This window comes from Erpetoichthys calabaricus, chromosome 5, assembly GCF_900747795.2.
Source record: "Erpetoichthys calabaricus chromosome 5, fErpCal1.3, whole genome shotgun sequence".
In the NCBI taxonomy this organism is placed as follows: domain Eukaryota; kingdom Metazoa; phylum Chordata; class Cladistia; order Polypteriformes; family Polypteridae; genus Erpetoichthys; species Erpetoichthys calabaricus.
Genome location: NC_041398.2, coordinates 36,943,631 through 36,967,446, shown reverse-complemented (window position 1 = coordinate 36,967,446; position 23,816 = coordinate 36,943,631). Strand labels below are relative to the sequence as shown.

Here is a 23,816-nt window from a genome sequence, read left to right as displayed (position 1 = left end):
AAATGTGTTTGATGATCAGAAACATTTTGTGTGACAAACATGCAAAAGAATAAGAAATCAGGAAGGGGGCAAATAGTTTTTCACACCACTGTACACACACACTGCCAGAGGTTTAAATGTAAAGTTTAGGTTAGCAAATGCTGAAAAATGGAAATATCAGAATACTACAAATGGGCCTTCTTCAGAGAATTACTAACGGGTTACAACCTTACAGATGTTCTGCAGCAATTAAAGTAAATTAAGCCTTGCAAGTTGAAGCAAACAATTTGCACAGGTGTCCCAACTTCTGTGGATTACTTAAAACCCTTCTAGTCTGTCTTAAAGCAGCCTTAGAACAGACTGTGTTACTATACCCTACAAAGATGTGATATTGGTTTAGTAAAATCTCTAACGAACATATTCCCAGGGAGCATGCATTCTCTGCTGCATGCAAAATAATATCTATATATAAAAAATGTAAACAAAGAAAACGCTCAACATCACTGCAAAAGTTTGGGAGACTCTGAAAGAGGTTCTATGGTCTGATGAAAGCAAAATTGAGCCTTTTTATTTTGGAGCAATAGACTCTGCCATGTTTGCCACTTCACGTTATCAAAAAGACGCCATCCTTACCGTGAGGCATGGCAGTGGGAGCATCATGCTGTTGGGATGCTTTTCTGTAGCAGGCTCTAGAAGGGTTGTGAAGGCAAAGGGTAAAATGAATGCAGTCTGTAAAAAACCTGCACGTTGAGAGATTTGTTTTCCAGTAAGATGGCAACATGAAGCATAAAGCCAAATCTACCTAGGACTGGCTTAAAAACAATGTCCTGGAGTGGCCAAGTCAGAGTCCAGACCTCAATCCAAGTGGCTTTTCATTCCTCATGAAACTAAACAGGTTTGCAAAGTAGAACAGGGAGAAAGTGCAGTGTCCAGATGGGTAAAGCTGATAAAGAGCTGAGCAGACTGACTCGAGGCTGTCATAGGCAGTGAAAGGGGCATCAACTAAACTGGGACCTGAGGGAGGTGAATACACGCAGAATCAGTTATTTTCTGTTTTGTATTTGTAATTAATTTAGATCAACTTAGATCACACAAACAGGTTTTTGATACTATTCAAGGAAACAAGATTACAAATCCTCCCCCAATATCACTTCAAATAAATAATTAAATACATAAACAGTGTGAAGAGTGCTTTCATTTTTTTTATTTTTAGACCAAAACTTGTCATTCTTTATTTACAAATGTTACACATGGTCTCAATTAAAATTATCAGAACATACATTACTTTTTGCTTCAAGTTAGCAGTTATTTTTTACAATAGAAAAATGTATTATTAATAATGTACCCAAAAAAGTGCATTCCTGTAAGTTCCTAGTATATATAATCTTTAATGAGAATGTTCCTGGTACTGAACTTGTTTACAATACTTCTTGTTTATTTACAAAGAAGTGCAATCAACACTAAATTGTACATATTAACAGACTGCAAGTTCATATCTACATGGTAAATAGTAACTATGACAAACAGAACTCTGCAGACTTACATAGGCAAGGCTCCACATTGATTCACTGGCTCACCTACCTCTTAGCATTCATACAGGCAAGGAGCTTGAAGGGGTCACATCGAGACCCCGGCCTCCGAATGGGATGTGCGTTTCTCTGGAGGTATACATTGGCAGCTTCTCTCTAACGGATCCCAGCATCTTTAAAGGCAGTCCCAGTATTTTTAAAGGCAGTCCCAGTACTTGACTGGTTTCCAGCCAATCACGTTTTGGTTTAAAGTGTCCAAGCTCTGCCTCTAGAAATGCTCATTTCTCAGGCTTCCAGGGCCAAAGGGCTCACTTGTTTGACAAATATATTTCTTTCTTTCTATTTGCCTTGGTTTAGAAAAAAAATGTGTGCAAATAGGAGGCCAGCCTCTTATTACTATAATAAACTTCTGGAAGCATTTAAAAAATCTCTCTCTTTATAGTTTATATTTTCCTAATCCCTTGAAATGAAATTAGATGGTCACCATTTTATTAAAGGCAGCTTCTGACCTCTAAATTTAATAAATCGGTAACAGAAAGCACATAACCATTAAAGTGATTCTTCAACACACTCACGAGAAGGTGACATACAGCATGACTGGGCAAGAGATTTCCTTCTGTTTCAGTGCAAATGAAGTTCAACACCCATCACGTATGCTCACCCCAAGGACCGCGGGGGCTGGACATTCACCCACAGTTCCAGACCAGCTCCTGCTCACCACATCACAAGCTCTGCTGGCCTCAAGTAAGAACCATGAACCGGAGGGGCAGCGCATTTACTCCTCTGCTGAGATGCTACTGTATATGGAAGAGTTCCCCAAACAGCTCTAAAGAGAAATATCTATAAACAATTTCTTAAGGAACTGCACTTTGAGAGCAATTACGCAATGAACAGCAGATGCTTGACCGCTGAACCATTCTGTAAGGAAATAAAGAGCACAGCTGGCAGTTCAGAGTACAACAAACTGGCCAAAACACATACTATTATTATAGTGTTACAAAATGATAATAAATTAAGACTTATAAATTATAACAAAACTTCTTTATAATAAAAAAAGTGATGAAAATTAAGAAAAAACAATAAATCAGAATAAAAACAAAATTATCCTGCATGTACAATTAATTAATCCAACAAGCAGTGATTTGCCATTTTCAAGTTAAAAAAAAACAAAAAAAACAATGGAAAGCTGTATTTTAAATATTACTCAACAACTAATTAGTGACAGAAATGCCAGTGTGGGACTCACCGAGCGGGCAGCATGCCATGCACATAAAGACTGCAAAACTGTCACGAGGAGCACTTGCTCACTTCATGGGGTTTTCTGTTCAATTCAGACTGGCCGCCCATTTGCTTGACGAACGGCGTCACTTACTGCATACGCATACTTCATCTCTCTGTATCCCTCAAAATAGAAAAAAATCTATATTGCTATCTGTGTGGCTTATACAAATTATTGTTTGAAGAAAGACTTTTTTTTTTTTTTTTTAAATTTAATGGAACAGTCTACAGAATAACAAACTAAATAATGAAGCACAGCAGTAAAGATGCTGAGAAGGTGAACTGCAGGAGTCGCTTCACAAATGCCTGGTGGGTATAGGTCTGCAGGAGTGGGTGGGATACCTGGACAATGAGCAGTTGGCTATGACATGGGGGTCTGACACGTCACTCTCTCCAGTCCAAACGTATCTTGGTTTAACAAGGAGATTCTCAGCTTTATTACAGTACAATTTACGAGAGCCTCAATGTGGGACAAATACAGTACATTAGATTGTATCTTAAATTTGGACGGTAGGCATTCAAGACAATAGAACTCCTAGTTCCAAATTGCTTCTTCATCTATAATTGCTTCTGCACAACTAAGGAAGCCCTGCTGAAGAGGTTTCACATGAATTCAGCTTTAGTACGTGGTCAGTGAGTGTGTGGTTCACATATACACTTGGCCAGCTCCCCTAACTCAATAAACAACAGTATACATTTGTAGCTGCCTGGTACAACTTAGGCTGTAGCAAACAAAAACAATGTCATTCATAAAAATAAACACAGTGAAAGGAAAAAAAGTCAAGATGATTGCATACTGGAATGACAAAATGTGACACCTGACATCATCTTGTTATCTTTCTAAATACCATTATTGTCCGAAGTGATTTATTTATTTATTTTTTTAATCAGGCTTTTAAATTTATTGGATAAATGGATGCAAAGGGTCCTTAACCAAACTACTGCCTGACTTCATATATCCGAGGAGTAAGCAGACCTTTTCAACATTCAGGTGATGCTTTTGTAACGCAAAAATGTTCTCATAGCCGCTTGAAAGCCTAAGGGCATAGTGCATGCATACAGTTAGTGTTCTGTTAAACATGACTAGACACGGTTTATTTATAATAAATAAATAAAAAAAAACAACAACAAAAAAAAAAAAACAGATGACAGTAGAAGTAAAACAATTTTGAGTTGGTTTCCCAACAGTTGTTTTTTTTCTGGATTCCAGAAGTGTAGAATGAGAAGTGAGGGCAGAGTTCTTTTCCACGTGTCTTTTTGTACAATGATAGCAAAGTGTTTCTTTTTTGTTTTGTCTTCATTTCTTTTATGACTGGACATCAAATCATCAGTTCATCCAGCCAATAACTTATTAGTTGCTGCAATTCCTAAAGAAGAGAACTATGTCCTGTCCCTTGAGCAAAAGAAATCAAAGCTCAGTCCCAACCTTGGCCCCATCTCCTTGTTCAAAGCTCAGAGTCTAGCTGGGGTCAAGTCAAAGGTCAAATGCAGGTTCCCGGCTGTGCCGGAGGTTGGTGTTTTCGATTTCTTACCACTCCAGATTTATCTTTGTATGCTATAGGCATTTGTTGAGAAACGTCCACCAAGGCACTGGCGACAGCGAGACCTGTTTAAAAAGGAATAAATAAAATGAATAAAGAAAAAGAAGTAGTGTGTTGCTACTGGCAAATGAGGACAATGAAAACTGGAACTGCTTATTGATATTGATTCATCAGGTCTCTACTAAGTATTTTTGCCTACTAAAAGCATTTCACAAGATTACAACTACAATCTTTAGAGCTCACGAGAGAAGGGGTGAAAGTGTTAAGGTTGGTCTCTGAGGAATCTGACTGGCATGGTGAGCTCAAGTCAAGCATAAACTCCTGACACTGTGGTAAAACGTTTGTGCTCCCGGGATGTTTTGTTTCACACTGAAGACCATCCAATCAATCTGCGACACCATAAACGAAGGACATCTGAAAGTTGTGGCTAACACAGAGCTGCACATCAGTCTGCTATTTCTTCCTGGAGGGTTGTATCAAAGTGCCCTTGCCTGCCCACCCTGCCTCCTTGCCATCAGATTAGGGAGTAATCAGTTTCTAAGCAATCTCGCAACACGGTCAAAACTGAGGAGCAATTAATGCTACTGAACAATCAAAAGCATGGATTAAGATCTGTGAATGTAGATGAAAAATAAAGGACACAACATTTGGCTCTCTACAGTACTTGGGAGAATACATATAGTTTATTAAATGAAACAATGACATTAAAATTTTTTTTTTCTATTTCAGAAATTACCATGGCCATTAATAAATGGGAACATCAATATACAAATACATGCCAAAATCTTTAAAAAAATGCATACTTGATATCGTTGTTATTGCCGAAAAAAAAAAAAATTAAACTTATTTTGGTTTACAACAGCCAATTGCAATTGGCTATTATTTAACAAAACACTGACACTGTTAAGCAACTTCTGGTCCAGGCTTTGGTCTTGTTGCATCTGGACTACTGCAGCTCACTTCTGTCAGGAGAACCTGCATGTGTTATCAAACCCAGAATGCAGCAGCCCATCTTGTTTTTAACCATCCAACACAGGCACATGTTACTCCTTTTTTTGGGTCACTACACTGGCTTCCTGTAGCAGCAAGCATCAAGTTCAAATCCCTTGTGCTTTTCTATTGAGTAGTCAATGGGTTTGCACCGGAGTATATGGAGACACTGGTGAAGTGCTATACACTCAGGTCTGCTGAGGAACAGGATCTGCTGATGCCACTTGTACATGGCGTCAAGTCTCAATTTAGATTTCTTTCCTGTGTAGGTCCTAATTGGTGGAACAGGCTGGTTGCCCACCTCCATCCGTACTGCTGGCTCCCTCAATGTATTTAAGGAGAGACTGAAGACCCTTCTGTTCGGTGAATGTCTGTCAAATTGATGGAGGAAAAAAAACACTTTGCTCCATGATACTTTATATTCTTGGTTAATTTGTTTAAGTTTAATTGCTTTATTAATTGTAATCTATGATTGTAAATGTTTGAGTTTCTACATCTTTTCAATTGTGGCAATCAACTTTTGTTACTGGACCTATTACATTTGCTGAACAAAGAGGCCCTAGCCTAATGTTACTCGATTGTTTATCTCTTTTGTAAGTTGCTTTGGATAAAAGCGTCTGGTAAGGAAATAAATGTAAATGTTATAAATTAAAACACTACCTGACTGCCCAGGTGGAGGAATACCGCCAGACCCTCTTGGTAACCTCACAAATATGGAAAGAACTGCAGCCTTGTTTCCAAAGCATGGCTCCAGAGCAATAGGCTTGGGGACACTCTGTGAAGTAAAAACAAGAAGATAGTTAGGACAACAGTAAAGCTGATTTTGCCAGATATCAACATAGCATTAGTAAAATCAGTTATCAGTGCAAATAAAAGAAGACAAAAAAAAAGGATGGCACTGATGCAGATTTTTGTGGAACACAGCTTACATCAAATGCATAATTAGAACATCACTTCTTAATGCATGTAATGGGCAAATGGGTATTATCTGCATCAGTCTTAATGTGACTCCAGATTCTACTTATGTGTATTCTCAACTTTTGGTCCCTTCGAAAAAAAAAATCAGGATAGCCGTCAGTGGCAGACATCATAATCATCTGAAACAATGCAAATGCATATTACCATAGTGTTATACCCTTAACAGCAATTACAACAAAAGTGTGCAAATAAGTAAAATAGGAGGACATGTATACAGAACAGCACAGGAAGGACTAAAATAAGACAAAAACACAGTATGTCTTAAAACAGTATTTCTGAGAAGCATTTCCTAGTGGTATTAAAACCAGCTCTGTAGCTGTAAGGCATGCTGATAGTGCATTAACTGTGCAGGCAGGCACATCAAACATGATAAAGATCACCTCTGATAATCTAGATAGGAATCAGGAAAGACCAGAATCTCTGAAAAAAATTTAAGTTGGAAGGCTGATCAAAAAAATAAAATAAAATCACAAGTTGGTAAACGAAAGGTGGTAAGGACAAAATCCTATAAATAGTAAGTCAAAATCCAAAAAGAGGTGCTGAAAGGCACATTATTTGAGCACATACTGTACATGTATTATTTACTCAGCCATCCTACTACCTAACTCCTATATAATGATATGGACAAGATTTCTTTGGAGGAAAAAAAAATGAATGCAGTTACAGAATTAATGTTTTATAGTAACCATGAGAACAACTGAAAAATAAGAAAAAGTTTAAAATATTGTAACACTAACACATTTTAATTATAATTAAAACTGGTGCAAAGTTTAAAGCAAAATAATATGTAGCATTATAATTACTATATAAATTTTAGTATATAAAACTAGACTGAACTTTAACAAAAATTATCAAAAGAAAACAGAATGAAAAAAAAAAAGACTAGAACATCAACCATTGGCATAGCCATAAGAAAACATACTTATATCATTCATCAAGTCTTTTCTTCTGCTAAGCCTTTTTCAATTCCCTTCTCCTCACTGATTTTGCCTACATTTACCCACCCAATCCTGAAATTTGTTCTTGAATTTGATTGGCCACAACATCCTCACTAGTGACATAAAAATACTGAATGATTTCACCGAGACAATATACTGTATAAGTTGAGGTAGGTAGCCAGCTGGCTTAGATCATACAGACTCAAGCTTTTCTAAAGGTTCTGAATTCTCAGTGGTTCAGTCATTCTGTATGCTACAGAATTGCATTTTTCTTCTCAGTTTCTAAATGGTCTCAAACTGTCTTACATTAGATTATTTTACGCTACATTCACATTTACCTACACTGAACATATATCACATGGTACTTTATCTTTTTTGAAATGAGCCCATTCTAACAAAAGTGTAATATAAAAGAAAAACTTCCATGGATAACTTTCACAAATGCTATTTTGTTTGTGACAGGTCTTAGAATGCAAATTATTTAATTTTCTTTGTAATGGTGAATAATAATGTAGCCCTCGGATTAGTACTGCTGGTCCGGTTTAGCATTGATGGTATAATAGGAATAGAATTATGGACTGTGACAGTTCTAGTACTGGGCAACTCTCATTAGCATACTTGGTATAATTCATTTATGATGACATAAAAAAGTGGGTCTGAAAACAAACAGTGATGAGGCAACCTACCGCTTAATGAATTGTGGAAAATAATCTGTCCCACAGCACCAGACAAACAAAAGAGATTATATACTTCAGGAAGTCAGAAAGGGCTTAATAGGACTGCTTTGGTAAGAATCTGTCGTTAAGACTAGAATCTCTGAAGCAGACGAAAAAAGTTGTAATGCCAGGACACCTTAAATTCCTTTGCAACTCTTCATCAGCGCCTTCATTTTGCAATTGTGTCCATCAGCACATGCAGCAAGAAGCCTGCTGTCCCCATCCCCCACCGATGTAACAAATTCTCCCAGCTCACTACTCAAAACGGTACAGCCTGGGCTCGAATCCACAACTTCTTCATTACGAAGCAGTGATTCTTACCTCTGCACCAACCAAACACACACATCGGTTCTCTGTCGATTGATATTTGGGCTTGGTTTTTTTTTAATTCATTAACAGCAACATGTACATTGAATGATTCATTTTTCTTCTTTCTTGAAAAAAAGCACACTTGTTTTGTTATACCTTTTGTGAAAGTGTTTATTTGATATTTGTACTTCAGTCTTCACGTCACCATTTTTTCTTTAAAAGTTGAAAGTGAAAAAGGTTTCTGTTTTAGTTATGTGTTTGACATTTCATGCCTCGCATTTTCTGTCATCCTGCACTTACCCAGATCGTTGTAGACACGGAACACACATGAAATGTATGTATTCCAAATAACGATATATTATTTAACCTATACAATTTCCGACACCTCACGCCCAAATAAACAGACTTGAGCTCTGACAATTTAGCATCTGACTTGACTTCAGCTGCCTCGGTATGGGATGGGAAAGCAGGCTGCTTGTGCTGATTGATACATTTGCAAAATAAAGGCGCGGATGAAGAGTTACAAAGGAATTTAAGGTGGCCTGGCATTACGACTTTTTTCGTAGGCTTCAGTGATGCTACTGTTAATATGCATTCTGCTATACTTTTCAGCCATAGATGTGTACGGTTACTGACCATTCTACAGCTAAGTCATTGAATGTTTGGTACTTGTAATTGTTAAATAATCTGATATTTTTTATTGAAATTGTTTATTTCCACTGCCATTTGTACTGAATAGCACTTTTATTGCTATACTGTGTACCACATTGTCATTGCATGTTTTCTGCAACAGTGATACTGGCAACAAATACATTGTATTGCATCATACCCAAACAAAGAAAACTGTGGAGAATGTTTGACCTAAAATAACTGTTTTGTAAATGAATCTGGAATGAATGACGACATATCAAAACACAACATTCTAAATCTCAAAGATCAAATTCTACAACTTGAAGAACTGAACAAATATCACAGTGAATTATTTAGTACAGTGCAGATAAAACAAATTGAAAGTGCCAATTGTTTAAATGAAACTGTAGAAGTATTTCTCCATTTACTAAAATCAAAATATACTGTTGTTATGCACTAGAAGATGCCTTAAAAATTTCCAATTTCTGCATTTCATGCCATATTCAACATGTATCAGTTGTTTTGTTTCTACAACATAAAAAGAGAAGACTCAAATGGACCCAAATCCTTGAATCAGAACTGAGATCCATATATGTTTGTGAACCTCAACTTCGACAGACTCCAGTTTTCAAAATGTAATATTTCTGTGGCGACTCTGATCTTCTTTAGTTTTACATGATAACACAGCCAATTATCATAGTGAAAGGTACACGTCATTGCAGGTAAACTTAGTTGGAAGAAACAAAAAATAAAACTGTACTGGAATAATTATCTGCTAGTATGCCAGTAAGTGAGCAAGTCAGCAAAATGTATAAACACGATTCCATGATCATAACTTGCTGCTTTTTCATTACTGGTGTAAACACATAGTATGAAAATTAAAATTACAAAGCAAGACAAATATCTAATCTGAAAAATTGTTTTTTTAGGATTAAAATGTAAAAACAGGTTGGCCCTTGCGATTTGTGGGTTTATGATTTACCTAGTCGTAGGTTTGTCTTCAAAAATTAAATGGAAATTATTTTGTGAGTTTTGTGACATACTGCTGAAAGCTGCAGACGATGGTGTAGCAGCGCCACTTAAATGGACTGCAAATCCCAGCAATCTAGGAGTACTGCATCATTAAGCAGCTTTGGCAGTTGCCGCTGCTGAGTAAAAGATGAGAGCGGCAGCTTTAAAAGTCAATTATAAGAAGCCGGAAGGATTGCAATCTGTGGTGTACTTTTGTTTCAATACTTCTCAGCAGAACTGGAATACAAGTACACCCATTGGATTACAGTTTTCTCTGAAAGTATGTTCCTGTCCTGTAGCTGCCTCTTTGTCTGGGAGTGCTATCACCTTCCTCAAATCCTCATATACATCAGCATTAAGGTAGAACTTTATTTTGTATCTACACAACTACCATCTGCATCAGTGAAACTGGACTGTGTAGTGTGTGTATATCATTGTGAGCTGGTGTGTTGGATTTCTTCTATAACATTTTTTGTTATTTACCACCATGGATATGCACACAATTTTATTATAAGTTAAAGTTTGTAAAAAGTTGGTTTATTAAAGAACTGCTGAACTGTGCACTTTGTCATAGCAGCCAGCCTCACACATATGATTTACTTGTGCAGTGATCATTATATTCCACATTTCTCGCAATTCTGGCATCTTATTTAGTTCAATAAACTTCAAATATACATTAATCATTGCCCCAAAAAGCATTTACGGATTTTTGCAAGGGTACACACAAAACAATGCAGTACAATAGACACATGTATAAAAAAGCTGTTATGAAGTGAAAGCATGCAAAACTACATGGAAAATACCATTTTCATTTATTTACTATTGCTTGTCAGTACATGTGCAAGGAACAACAACCAATTATCTGATACCATGTATATTAAAAAATATTCTGCAACAGAAAAGAGCTAAAGATGGTATTAAAACTAGCCAAATATTACCTTGTAACAAAATATATATACAGTCATATGAAAAAGAAAGTACTCTCTCAATTCTAAGGTTTTACATATCACGACATATTAAAAATCATCTGTTCCTTAGCAGGTTATAAAATGAGGTAAATACATCCTCCTGAGCAACACAAGACATACTGCATTACACGTGCCATTATTTATTTAACAAAAACTAATCTAAGATGCAGAAGTTTATCCTTACTGCTTCCATAAGAATTAAGAGGGTAAGTAGCAGCCAGGTGTGACCACCCCAATAAAAGCAGACGTTTTGGCAGTTCGCTGGTCTGAAGCATTTAGGCGTTTGTTAACACAATGCCAAGGAGCAAAGACATCAGTAATGATCTTAGAAAAGCAATTGTTGCTGCCCTGTCAGTCTGGGATGGGTTATAAGGCCATTTCCAAACAATCAGAAGTCACAGGTGGCGCAGTGGTAGTGCTGCTGCTTTGCAGTAAGGAGACTGTGGAAGATTGTGGGTTCGCTTCCTGGTTCCTCCCTGTGTGGATAGCGCTTTGAGTACTGAGAAAAGCGCTATATAAATGTAATGAATTATTATTATTATTATTATTAAGTCCACTATTCTATAGTGAGAAAGATTATTCATAGATGGAAAACATTCAAGACAGCTGCCCATCTTCTCAGGTGTCCAGGTCCAAGCAAATTCACCCCAAGGTCAGACCATGCAATGCTCAGAGAAATGTCAAAAAAACCCAGGAGCTACATCTCAGACTCTAAAGGTCACAATTATTATGTTAAATGTTCAAAGTTCATGACAGTACAATTAGAAAAAGACTAAACATGTAGGGCTTGTTTGGAAGGGTTTAAAAAGAGTACAGTAGCATAGCTTAGGTTTGTAAAGTTGAATCTAAACAAACCACAAAATGTCTAGAACAATGTCCTTTGGACAGATGAGACCACAGTGGAGATGTTTGGCCATAATGCACAGCTCCACGTTTGGCAAAAACCAAACACAGCATATCAGCACAAACACCTCATACCAACTGCCAAGCACAGTGGTAGACGGGTGGTGATTCAGGCTTGTTTTGCAGCCACAGGACCTGACCACCTTGCAGTCACTGAGCCGACCATGAACTCCTCTCTGAATCAAAGTATTCTAGAGTAAAATGGGAGGCCATCTGCCTGACAGCTAAAGTTTGGGGCCGAAACTGGGTCATGCAGCAGGACAATGATCCTAGGCACAACAGCACATTTACAACAGAATGGATGGAAAAAAAAAATCAAGGTGTTGCAATGGCCCAGTCAAAGTCCAGACCTCAACACAACTGAAATGCTATGGTAAGACCTTAAGTGAGCTGTTCATAAACAAATGCCCACAAACCTCAATGAACTGAAGCAACGCTGTAAAGTAGAGTGGGCTAACAATTCCTCCACAATAGCTTGAGAAACCGATAAAAGTCATATAGAAAATGATTACTCTAAATTATTGCTGCTAAAGGTGGTTCCACAAGCTATTAAATCATGGGGTATACTAAGTTTTTCACACATGACTTCTCCATTTTGGCTTCCTATAGGAGGATATATTTTCTTTTTCACATGACTGTATATTGTATAGCCCTAAACAGAATTTCGTTAACCATTTTGAAGAATTACACATTTGAATGTGACAATGACTGGGCATAGTATGATGTTAAAAATAATTAACAGGTAAAAACCCAAAGAAAGAAAAACTCTTATCTTGATTAAAATATTGAAATTTGTTTGCACTGTTACATGTATTGCAATTAAAAAACTGCAAATGACACTAGTAAAAAAGCAAAATTGCACCAGTAACAAGTCAAAGTTCATGTTTATTGTCACCATGCCCCACGACAAGTATAAGAAAGCGTAAGTTACATGTAAACAAAGGTTCAGAGCAATATTGGCTGAAGGAGATTTATCACTGATATTAAAAAAACTGCTATAACATTTAATACCAAAAAAAAAAAAAGTCAGGAAATGAAAAATTGATAACCTGTCAACGTGTCATGTCAAAATTATAAAAACATTCAACAAATATGGAAGCTAAATAACAAAAAGAAACTTCTACAACAGCAACACAATAACAAAGGAAATGTACTATCCCTGTTAGCAAATGATATCCTTGATTTTTAATATATATTGTGAACTATATTAAAGAAAGAAAAGCAGTATGAGTTTCATATTTAAAAATTTCGTTATTAATCTTTACGACTTTTTTTAACATGCAAGGTACAGTATACACTCTAAGACAAGGCTCTATAAATTAGTACAACCTGTTGAGGTTTGCAGACAAATGGAAAGAAATTGTGGTAAGCTGGATTATAATGCAAGAGATGATCATGTATGGGGCTGTTGCATGTAGAAATATTTATAATAAAACCAGGCAGGTATATTTAACCAAACAAGTGCATCTACACAAAAATAACAGGGGACAAAAGTTAAGTTAATAAGGATCACAAAATAAAAAGAGGTATGCTTCTTGAAAGCTCCTACATACTACAATGTTTACAGAGATGAATAAACAACTGAATACATGATGAATATGAAAAAAGGTTAGTTGCAGTTCCCAAGTGTGTTCTCTTTGATTCTTGGTTATTGTTTAAATTAATTAATACATCCATCCATCCATCCATCCACCCATCCATCCTCCAACCCACTATATCCTATCTACAGGGTCACGGGGGTCTGCTGGAGTCAATCACAGGTCGCAAGGCAGGAAACAAACCACCAGGCAGGGCGCCAGCCCACCACAGGGCGCGCACACACACCCACACACTAGGGACAATTTAGAATCGCCAATCCACCTAACCTGCATGTCGTTGGACCGTGGGAGGAAACCGGAGTGCGTGGAGGAAACCCACGCAAACACGGGGAGAACATGCAAACTCCACGCAAGGAGGACTAATTAATACATACCTAAATTACCCTAAATTACATAATGGAATAAAAATGCTGAAAACAGAGGAGCCACAAAGTATAAGGCTGCAAGTATATTAAGAGGAATGCTACTGCACGTAAAATGTTCTGGAAAGCTGCACTAGGTTCAGTTTCCACAAGGTGTGCTCCCTGTTCCCTGCAAGTGTGCCACTAATTCACAGCCAGCAGAGTGCACAGTGGATCCTTTTAGTGGTGAATGACCATAAAACGTTTCTTCTTGACTTACAAGGACAAGGGCTTTCTATATTCAAAGACTGCCATTTAAAGGAAGCCAGGTGACACATTGTCCTGGATGTGGACTGGGTTTTAAGCATATTTTCTAGCTTTATTTACTGTACCTATATAGCAAATCGGGAGTGTCCAATGAATAATGCTGCATTCATAATAATGCTCAGGGTATTTTCATAGTTACAACCTCACTTTTTCACCAAGTGAATTTCTGATCGTCAGTGTGGGAGAAATAAACAACTGTTGTTGATTTGTGGACATATCGGATTAGCTCTCATATTTTCTGTGAAAATAAAAGGAAAACAAAATACATAAAATGGGAATCTTCTCACTCCAAATACTTCTGTAAGCCATCTCAGGCAGGTTTGATTATTTTAATTTTATTTTTATTACTGAATAGGGTGAAAAATCAATGTTATGTTACAACTCCTGCAGCATTTTTTTTAATTGTCACATTGGGTGTTACTACTGAATTATCAAGCTGATATTTTCTGTCTTTCCATTAACATGTGAACACAGCATTGCTGGGTCTTAGTGGTATCCTTTCACTTTTCTTTGATCACATATGTACTCAAACTGGGAACATGGTAAACAACCTAGACAGATTATATGTCAGAAAGTCAACCATAGGTACCTGAGCGGGTAGTGTATTGTTTTAAAACAAAAGGCTTCCACAGTTCAATCTACACCTCAAATTCATTCCTCCTTCTTGCATTACAGATGTAAAATATATATAGATAACCTTTCTTTAAGCTCATGAAAAAAAAACATGAGTTACACTTTCAGCTATGCCTTATTGCTTTCTCTATTATTTCCAATAAATAGCAGTATCTGTTAGAAGTGCATGTCAGCCCTTTTCACTTATTTCTTCTACAATCTGCATCTCCTACTGATACCTATATGACTAGGACCATGATTTCTTTCTATTGCTTCATGTAAATGGAGTCAGATTCAGAAACATTTTCTTCTGTCTTTTAGTTTAACTAAGAATTTTATTTTTCTCTTAATCATTTCATTCAACTTCAAATGCCCTTCATCATTTTTAATCTAGGTAAAATTTTCCTTCTTAATTTTCTTCATTATTTTCACTGCACATAGTTACTTGGTTTACACTAATCTTCCACTCTTTTCTTTGTTATCACTTTTCTTCCAGTTACTCTTTACATGACATTTAAATATGACAAGTCTTGACATATATGACAAGTCTTAGTTTGATAAATTTCATTTTAATGTCCTTTGTAATCACATTATTTTTATTATCTTTGTTACTGTTTATTTCCAGCTTTATTTGTCCATATATTAATTGGGAACACATTATAGAGGTAAGACTATTCTGATATATTATATATATATATATATATATATATATATATATATATATATATATATATATATATATATATATATATATATATATCTATACCACTAAGCAATAACTTTGAATGTTATACTATTACTATATTATTATTTACCACTATTGTATATACTCAACTGCATATAGTGCCCCATTTATATGAAGATACGAATGCGACTTACACAACCAATCCATTCATCAATCAATCTCAGTGTCTGGACATGAGGATGAGGGACAACCTTAGAAAGGTCCAGGCTATAGCTATTGGACCCTTAACTTTACCATTCTAAATACTGAGTTCAACACCACTATCAGGACAATTAATTTTAATCATCTCTCCCACTTTTGGACTTTCACTCTTTTTATTTTTCCTTACATACAGTATGTCTGTCGATAATTAGCTTTTTTCTTTATACATAATTAAACAGGATGTACATGTGTCTTTAGTGTTACATTTAACTGGCAATTATAGTGTAAAGCACTAAGCTATTATGTTATTAGGTGTTTGATTAATTATACAGTATATTTTTATTTATTTTTACAAGCGTATTTAGAGGCCATATTTTCACATTGCCACTACATTTTTAATACATGCCTGTTTAATCAGTTGCCTGTTCTTGTGTTCTGCATGACCTTTTAAGTCCCCTTGATTGCACAAGTTTGCAAAAATAAAAATGGAAAAAAAAAGTAAAGTTCCCTTTAAAAAAAAAAAAAAAAAAAAAGGAAAAAAAATACTGCCTCCCATTTACTGTATGCATACTTAACAGATTCTTGAGAGAGTAACTGGGCTTCTTTTGGAAGGTGACACCTAATTTATTTCAAATTTGCAGCTTCTCAAATGTTTCTGTGTTGTGACTATTCCAGCTGAGAGGCTGAAAAGCTAACGGGGGGGGGGGGATTGGGGGAAGCAAGCCACCCATCTGCTACAGCTTTGGTGCGACACACAGCTCTGCTTTCTACTGTCATGATAGATGATAGTTTGCATTTGTTTTTAAAACTTCTACCCTGGGGGAGATGTCAAGGAAAAATGGCTTTTGTCTACAGTTCACACATACTGGGGATTCATTAACAAGCAATCCTTGGGGGCAGCTAGAAAGCAGAGGTTATAAAAAAAGATTTATTACCTGAACATATTCTAGAAACAGGAAAGATGAAACACATAAAAATGAAAAATAAATGGTTACATTTAACCGTGAGGACTTCAGGAGAATACAACAAACTTACTACCTGTTAACTATCCAATTAATCATGGCAAGTATGAATGAAATTAAAGTAAAAAACAAATATCTCCAAACTGGTTGGAAGTATGAGAGGCCTGAAAGTGTATCCTCTTGCAAAGACTATAAGATCAGGAAATCGAAACAAACCATGAAGAAACTGCAGCACATGTGCCCTGATGCAAAGATGAGGATTGTGGCACCGAATATAATGATAGTATAGTAGAAGTACAATGAAGTACTTCTGTATGAAGAATGGTCAAAAATACCTCCATCCAGAATCCAGACACTCATCAAAGGCTATAGGAGGCATCTAGAGGCCGTTATATTTACAAAAGGAGGCTTAACTAAGTATTGATGTAATATCTCTGTTGGGGTGCCCAAATTTATGCACCTGTCTAATTTTGTTATGATGCATATTGCATATTTTCTGTTAATCCAATAAACTTAATGTCACTGCTGAAATACTACTGTTTCCATAAGGCATGTCATATTTGAAAAGGAAGCTGCTACTTTGAAAGCTCAGCCAATGATAAACAAAAATCCAAAGAATTAAGAGGGGTTGCCAAACTTTTTTATGTGACAGTATACACTTTCTAACCTTGCTTATCCAGAGCAAGATCTCAGGAAACCTGGAGCCTACCCCAGCAGGTTTGGATGCAAGGCAGGAAAAATCCCTGGTATGCAATATGTATGACATGGTCGATGTTAAAAACATCTATTTTGAGAGAGAGAAAGATTGGAAAGAGGGGGGAAAATATTTTAAAACATAATTCTCCTACTGAATTTTACAAGGCTTGTATCACCTCATTGTTAAATGGCCTTTTTAAAGCAAAAGTGATTGGTCAGCAACATTATGCTGATCTTGTATGTTAACCTTGTTAGACTCTCGATTCTCGATCAGTGCCATTTTATTTTCAAAAAATGATTTCTCCTGTGCGAAGTGGCAGGTGAATTATTGTCAAGAAAACGTAGAAACCCGAGAAATAAACTGAAATGTTGCTCACTCGTGATTTTTCTGTCAGTACGGTGAAGGTTTTGTTGACCAGCACATTCTGACTTTAGCCGTTTGTGCTTCTTATATATCAAGATGTAATTCAAAGAGATGCAGCAGCTGATCATAACTGATATCAGACTTGTATGCAGCCTGCAATTTGGCTTAGTGTGTGCTGCTGTTTAATAGTTGCTGTGTACATGCTGTACCTTTGGTTCAGTCAGAATTACAGCTAATATGCCGTCATTTATGAACAGACTGAAATTCTGTAAGGGATTATCTGTATCTAATACTTCTCTCTCAAATCCCGGAGATCCAGTGAACGGTAGCTTTGAAAGCTATCGGGCACATTCAAAGCAAAATCATCACCTTGGTTTGCTTCACTGTTGTAACACAATAAATCACTTTCTGTTTCACATGCTTTACTCACCCGTATGCACTTTACTCTGTCAATGCAAACGCTATGTGAACACCCACCCTCCGTCACCAGCTGCCAATCACTAGATGAATATATGCAGGGGGCTTGTGTTGGATGACTTTCTGTTTTAGAGTTAAAAGTTACAAGGGTTAAAGACTACTGGCAGGAATATTTATTCAAAAACAAATACTAAAATATTTTTAGTAAATTATTATTTTATTTCAGTTAGGCTTTCCAGCTACTTTAATAATTTCATTTAGTTGTAGTCTTCATTTCGGTTTTCAGTTTACAAAAATGTTTTTTTTATTAATAGTTTCAGTTTTGAGTTTAGTTTTCATTAACTATAATAATTTTGACATGAAACCCACTAAGATTTTGTAACTAGACCTTAAATGGGCAGTTTATTTTCAAATACCCTCCAATGTGGCTGAAGAAAACAATTCTGTAAAGAAGAGTGGGCCAGAATTTCTCCATAGAGACATCAAAAGACTGATCGCCTGTGACCAAAAGTGTGTGATAGCAGTTGCTGCTGCAAAAGGTGGCACAGCCAAGTGTTACGTTTGTGAAGGCAGTTACTTTTCACATAGGTGTTATTGATGACACTGAGCTTATTTCCTTCAGTAAATCAAATGATCATTTAAAAACTGTGTACTGATTTTACTCAAGTTGTCTTTTGTATCATACTAAGTGTATTTGGAGATCACAGACAATTAAGAGTTATGTATAAGGGAAAACAGAGGGGCACATATATTTTCAAAGCATTGTGTGTTGCAGAGGGATCAAAATATTTTTTGGCCTTTGAATGCTATAAGCTATTTTTTTTCATGAAATCAAAACTTCCCAAATATATGAAACATGGAGATATTAAAAAAAATAATAATCATGTTTTTTTTTTTAAAAAAACAAAGCCTCTTTAATCCAACAGTAAAAAAATAAAATTTAGTAGGTTCTTACAGAGTTTTATAAGGGACACCTCAAAAAGCTAGTATCTGAAGAAGAAAAATACATGCAGGCAAGGAAAGTAGAAGTGTAAACTCCACACAGACAGAGACTGGAAAGGAGATTTGAATGCATGAGGCAGCAACTCCTTACCGCCATACTACCTTCTTTTGCTTAATATAAGACCTAAATATTTTAAATGAATTCCTAGGGCTACAACATCTCACAATTCCACAATGAATGAATCCTAAAGATAACTAAAGAGAAGAGTAAACAAGGCATACATTCTTCAGACATCACCTTCTTCTTCTTCAAACAAAAAAAAAAAAAAAAAACAACTATCTACCAACTCATGGAATTGGAAAAAAAAGACTAAACAGGCATTCACTAAAATAATCTCTTATGGAAGAAAAAAAAAAAAAAAAAAAAAAAAAAAATATATGTATATATATATATATATATATATATATATATATATATATATATATATATATATATATATATATATATATATATTGTTTGACTGGATGCATTGCATAATAAATGAAGATAGAAATTGAAAGCAACTATAGGAGACAACAGTGGTGTCCCATAAATCTTGATATTTATAAGAATCAAGCTGTGCACACAGTGCTGTAGCATAATACTCAACAGGCGGCCTATAGGCCAAATCTGGGCTGTGAATATTACTTGAGTGGCATCTGTTGTCATCTAGTACTGTGTTAATTAGAAATGTGTAAACCAATCAGCTCTAAACTCTTCTAAAATGCTTTCAATTCATATGTACTAAAACACACATAACTGCTGTCTATTGGCAGAATAAAAACTATTGCATATCTGCTGTACATAGAGTACATAACAGAACAACATAACAACTATGACAAAGGACTACCAAAATGCATGATGCAGGCATACATTTAAAAGTAGAAAAGCTGTTATCAGTATTTAATCTGCAAGAAAACCAGAAGATGTCCCTAAAGTTAGGCAACAACACACACCATTTTACCAGCTTACAAGCATCCTTTAGTATGGCTTATTTTTCTGACAGCTCTATTACTGAAGAAATGAAAAAAATAAAACTTTAAAACATCTTGCAGCTTGTCCACAGTGATTCTGACCATGTTTCAACTGATAATAAGAAACCTACTGTGGTATCCTCTAACATGGCGTGTAGTGCAAAAAGAAGAAAAGATAACATTGTAAATTGTGTTAAGTAATTTCCACCCAACTTATTGCTATCAAAGTAATATTCTGGTTACACTAGGAAGAATTAACATTTTTGACCGTGAAAGTACTCCAACTCCTACAGTCACAGGACATTTAAATTATAGCAAGCAAGGGAGCTTTTAAGTTAAACAGTGGCAATCAATAGATTGTATTAGAGATAAGACTCACTGAAAGACAGATAAGGGAGGGAAAAAAAATAAAAAATGAGAGTATGATAAACTTGGCATGGACCCATTACAGGTTTGCAAAGCCATAGACCTATAAAGTATTAAATTAAAACTCTTTTAAACTGACAGTACAAAAATGTAATACCTCTGCTAAATGTTGGGTTATTAGGTCAAAACAAAAAATTAAAAAAGCAAGTGCACTTTTAGAAAGTGAATATATTATTTTAGTCAGCTGGCAAAAAGCTAGAAAATCAAAAAAAATAAATTTACAATGTCTAAAACACACTCAAATTTACTATTTAAATTTTGTACACAGCACTATTCCCTAAAATAAAACTGGGGGGAATAAGAAGAGATCCTAAACATGAGAAGGCAATTCAGGATCTGAAGCAGATGTTACCTGCCTGATTCTTTAAATAAATAAAAGCAGCAAAACATGAATGGTTTGCTTATCTTAATATATTTAATATAGAATTTATACATAGGAGCTTCAGGGTCTTAAATGCTTGACAGCAAAAGCAATCTGATTCCAAGAAATAATTTTCCTTTTTTGGAGATAACACATTCAACTATTGAAAAGAACAGTTTTCTAGTAAAAAACCTTATACCTCACACTTATACAGTCATATGAAAAAGTTTGGGAACCCCTTTTAATTCTTTGGATTTTTGTTTATCATTGGCTGGGCTTTCAAAGTAGCAACTTCCTTTTAATAGATGAAATGCCTTATGGAAACAGTAGTATTTCAGCAGTGACATTAAGTTTATTGGATTAACAGAAAATATGCAATATGCATCATAACAAAATTAGACAGGTGCATAAATTTGGGCACCCCAACAGAGATATTACATCAATACTTAGTTAAGCCTCCTTTTGTAAATATAATGGCCTCTAGACGCCTCCTATAGCCTTTGATGAGTATCTGGATTCTGGAAGGAGGTATTTTTGACTATTCTTCCATACAAAATCTCTCCAGTTCAGTTAAATTTGATGGCTGCCGAGCATGGACAGCCTGCTTCAAATAATCCCATAGATTTTCGATGATATTCAAGTCAGGGGACTGTGACGGCCATTCCAGAACATTGTACTTCTCCCTTTGCATGAATGCCTTTGTACATTTCAAACTGTGTTTTGGGTCATTGTCTTGTTGGAATATCCAACTCCTGCGTAACTTTGTGACTGATGCTTGAACATTATCCTGAATAATTTGTTGATATTGGGTTGAATTCATCTGACCCTCGACCTTAACAAGGGCCCCAGTTCCTGAACTAGCCACACAGCATGATGGAACCTCCACCAAATTTGACAGTAGGTAGCAGGTGTTTTTCTTGGAATGCGGTGTTGTTCTTCCGCCATGCAAAGCTATTTTTGTTATGACCAAATAACTCAATTTTTGTCTCATCAGTCCAAAGCACTTTGTTCCAAAATGAATCTGGCTCGTCTAAATGAGCATTTACATTGTGAATGATAGAGGCACTGTCGACCCCTTGAACCCTCAGACCAGACGTAAGACACCAGGTAAAAGTCCAAAGATGAATATTTATTATAATAATAAAGTGCACAAAGCACCACCACTCCACTATACTCAATAACAAATCAATAATTAAATAACAATAACCAATCCTCCACTCTCCCAGACGCTTAGCCACCCTGCCTCCCAACTCAGCTCATCATCTGGGATTTCCCATAGTCTTTTTATATTCCCTGACCCGGAAGTGTTTCCAATCCCTCAGTCCATGTGATCTCCTATCACTTCCGGGTCAGATAAAAATCCTCTTCTTCATCCCGGAAGCACGTCATTTCCCTTGTCGCTTTGCCTATGACGTACTTCCCGGTTATAGGGCATGTAGAATTCCCTGAGCCTCCCTACAGCGTCTCGTGGAGGTCCCCATGGTATCCAGCAGGGCTGGTTGTAAAAACTACAAGGTCCATGAGGCCCTGCTGGAATTCGGGGAACTTCTATGCCAAAGGGAGAGCTAAATCTGGGGCCTGGGGGTGTTGGCCGGGATGACAGGCCGGCCATCTCTCACAACATACAACAAGCGACTCTATTTGTGGCGTGAGTGCAGAAAGGGCTTCTTTCTCATCACCCTGCCATACAGATGTTCTTTGTGCAAATTGTGCTGAATTGTAAAACAATGTAGAGATACACCATCTGCAGCAAGATATTCTTGCAGGTCTTTGGAGGTGATCTCCACAATCCTCCACCATTCTCACAATCCTGCATATATGTTGCTCCGGTATTTTTCTTGGCCTGCCACACCTGGGTTTAACAGCAACTGTGCCTGTGGCCTTCCATTTCCTAATTGCATTCCTTACAGTTGAAACTGATAGTTTAAACCTTTGAGATAGCTTTTTGTAGCCTTCCCCTAAACCATGATACTGAACAATCTTTGTTTTCAGATCTTTTGAGAGTTGCCTTGAGGATCCCATGCTGTCACTCTTCAGAGGAGAGTCAAAGGGAAGCACAACTTGCAACTGACCACCATAAATACCTTTTCTCTGATTGGACACACCTGTCTATGAAGTTCAAGGCTTAACGAGCTAATCCAACCAATTTGGTGTTGCAAGTAATCAGTATTGAGCAGTTCCATGAATTCTTATCAGCAAAATTACAATGGTACCCAAATTTTTGCACAGCCAGTTTTTCATATTTGATTTAATTTCATACAACTAAATACCTTCACTAAAATATTTTGTTTGGAAAACACCCCAGTACTCAGATGTTACTAAGAAATGAAAGACATACCACTGTTATGTTTTTTGTTGAAAGTAGAGTAAATTATTATGCAGGCTGAGAGGGGTTCCCAAACTTTTTCATATGACTAACTGTATATGCCGATAAACCTGCAATAAAAGTGAACAAAACAGATTTCAAGCTAGATCAACATATTACCCAGGGCACACTACAAACGCTGAAATTCTTAGCACCTTCTGGATTTCACGTAGGAAAAGTAATTAAGTCATCTTATGTTCCACATTGCAATGCAAGTGAGGATGCTTCCTTGACTTCTAAATCATTCATGGTTCATATGGTAGACTAGGGTGAAAAGATGGGCAATATAAACAATGCATAGACCAGGGGTGTCAAACTCCAGTCCTGGAGGGCAACAGTGGCTGCATATTTTCATCCTAACCCTCTTCCTAATTAGTGACCAGTTTTCAGTGCTAATTAACTCCTTTTCTCTTCCTTTTATCAGCCCTGCTTTTAAGGATTCAGTCCTCTGATTTGATTCTTTTCTTTATTAAATGGCAGTCAAACAGAAATGAGATATGAAACGAGCCAAAGGATGACCAGCTAAACTGGGATTTCAAACTCCAACCAATTTAACTCCAACCAATCTCTTAATGAGAAGCTGATTCTTGCTGTTTATTAAACTCGTTATCTAATTCCATGGCTTGATGGTGCTCTCATTCTGCCATAGCAGACATTTCCAGAAGTGTTGATTTTTCTATTTTTTCTAAGAACTTTTGTCAAAATGTTTTGGTGACCTGAGCAGACTGACCTCAC

The 23,816-nt window shown here is 36.3% G+C and overlaps 1 protein-coding gene across 1 annotated transcript in view; it reads right to left on the bottom strand.

Annotated features, from left to right (window-relative positions):
- Positions 1-2,507: 2,507 nt before the first annotated feature.
- atrn (attractin) overlaps positions 2,508-23,816 on the bottom strand; it is a 300,415-nt gene continuing 279,106 nt past the window's right edge. Inside the window, exons 28-29 of the mRNA XM_028801455.2 lie at positions 5,978-6,092; positions 2,508-4,392 (exon numbers count right to left, since the gene is read on the bottom strand). Of these exons, the coding sequence (XP_028657288.2) occupies positions 4,268-4,392; positions 5,978-6,092 (240 nt within the window). The 3' untranslated portion in view covers positions 2,508-4,267. The remainder of the gene's footprint in view (positions 4,393-5,977; positions 6,093-23,816) is intronic.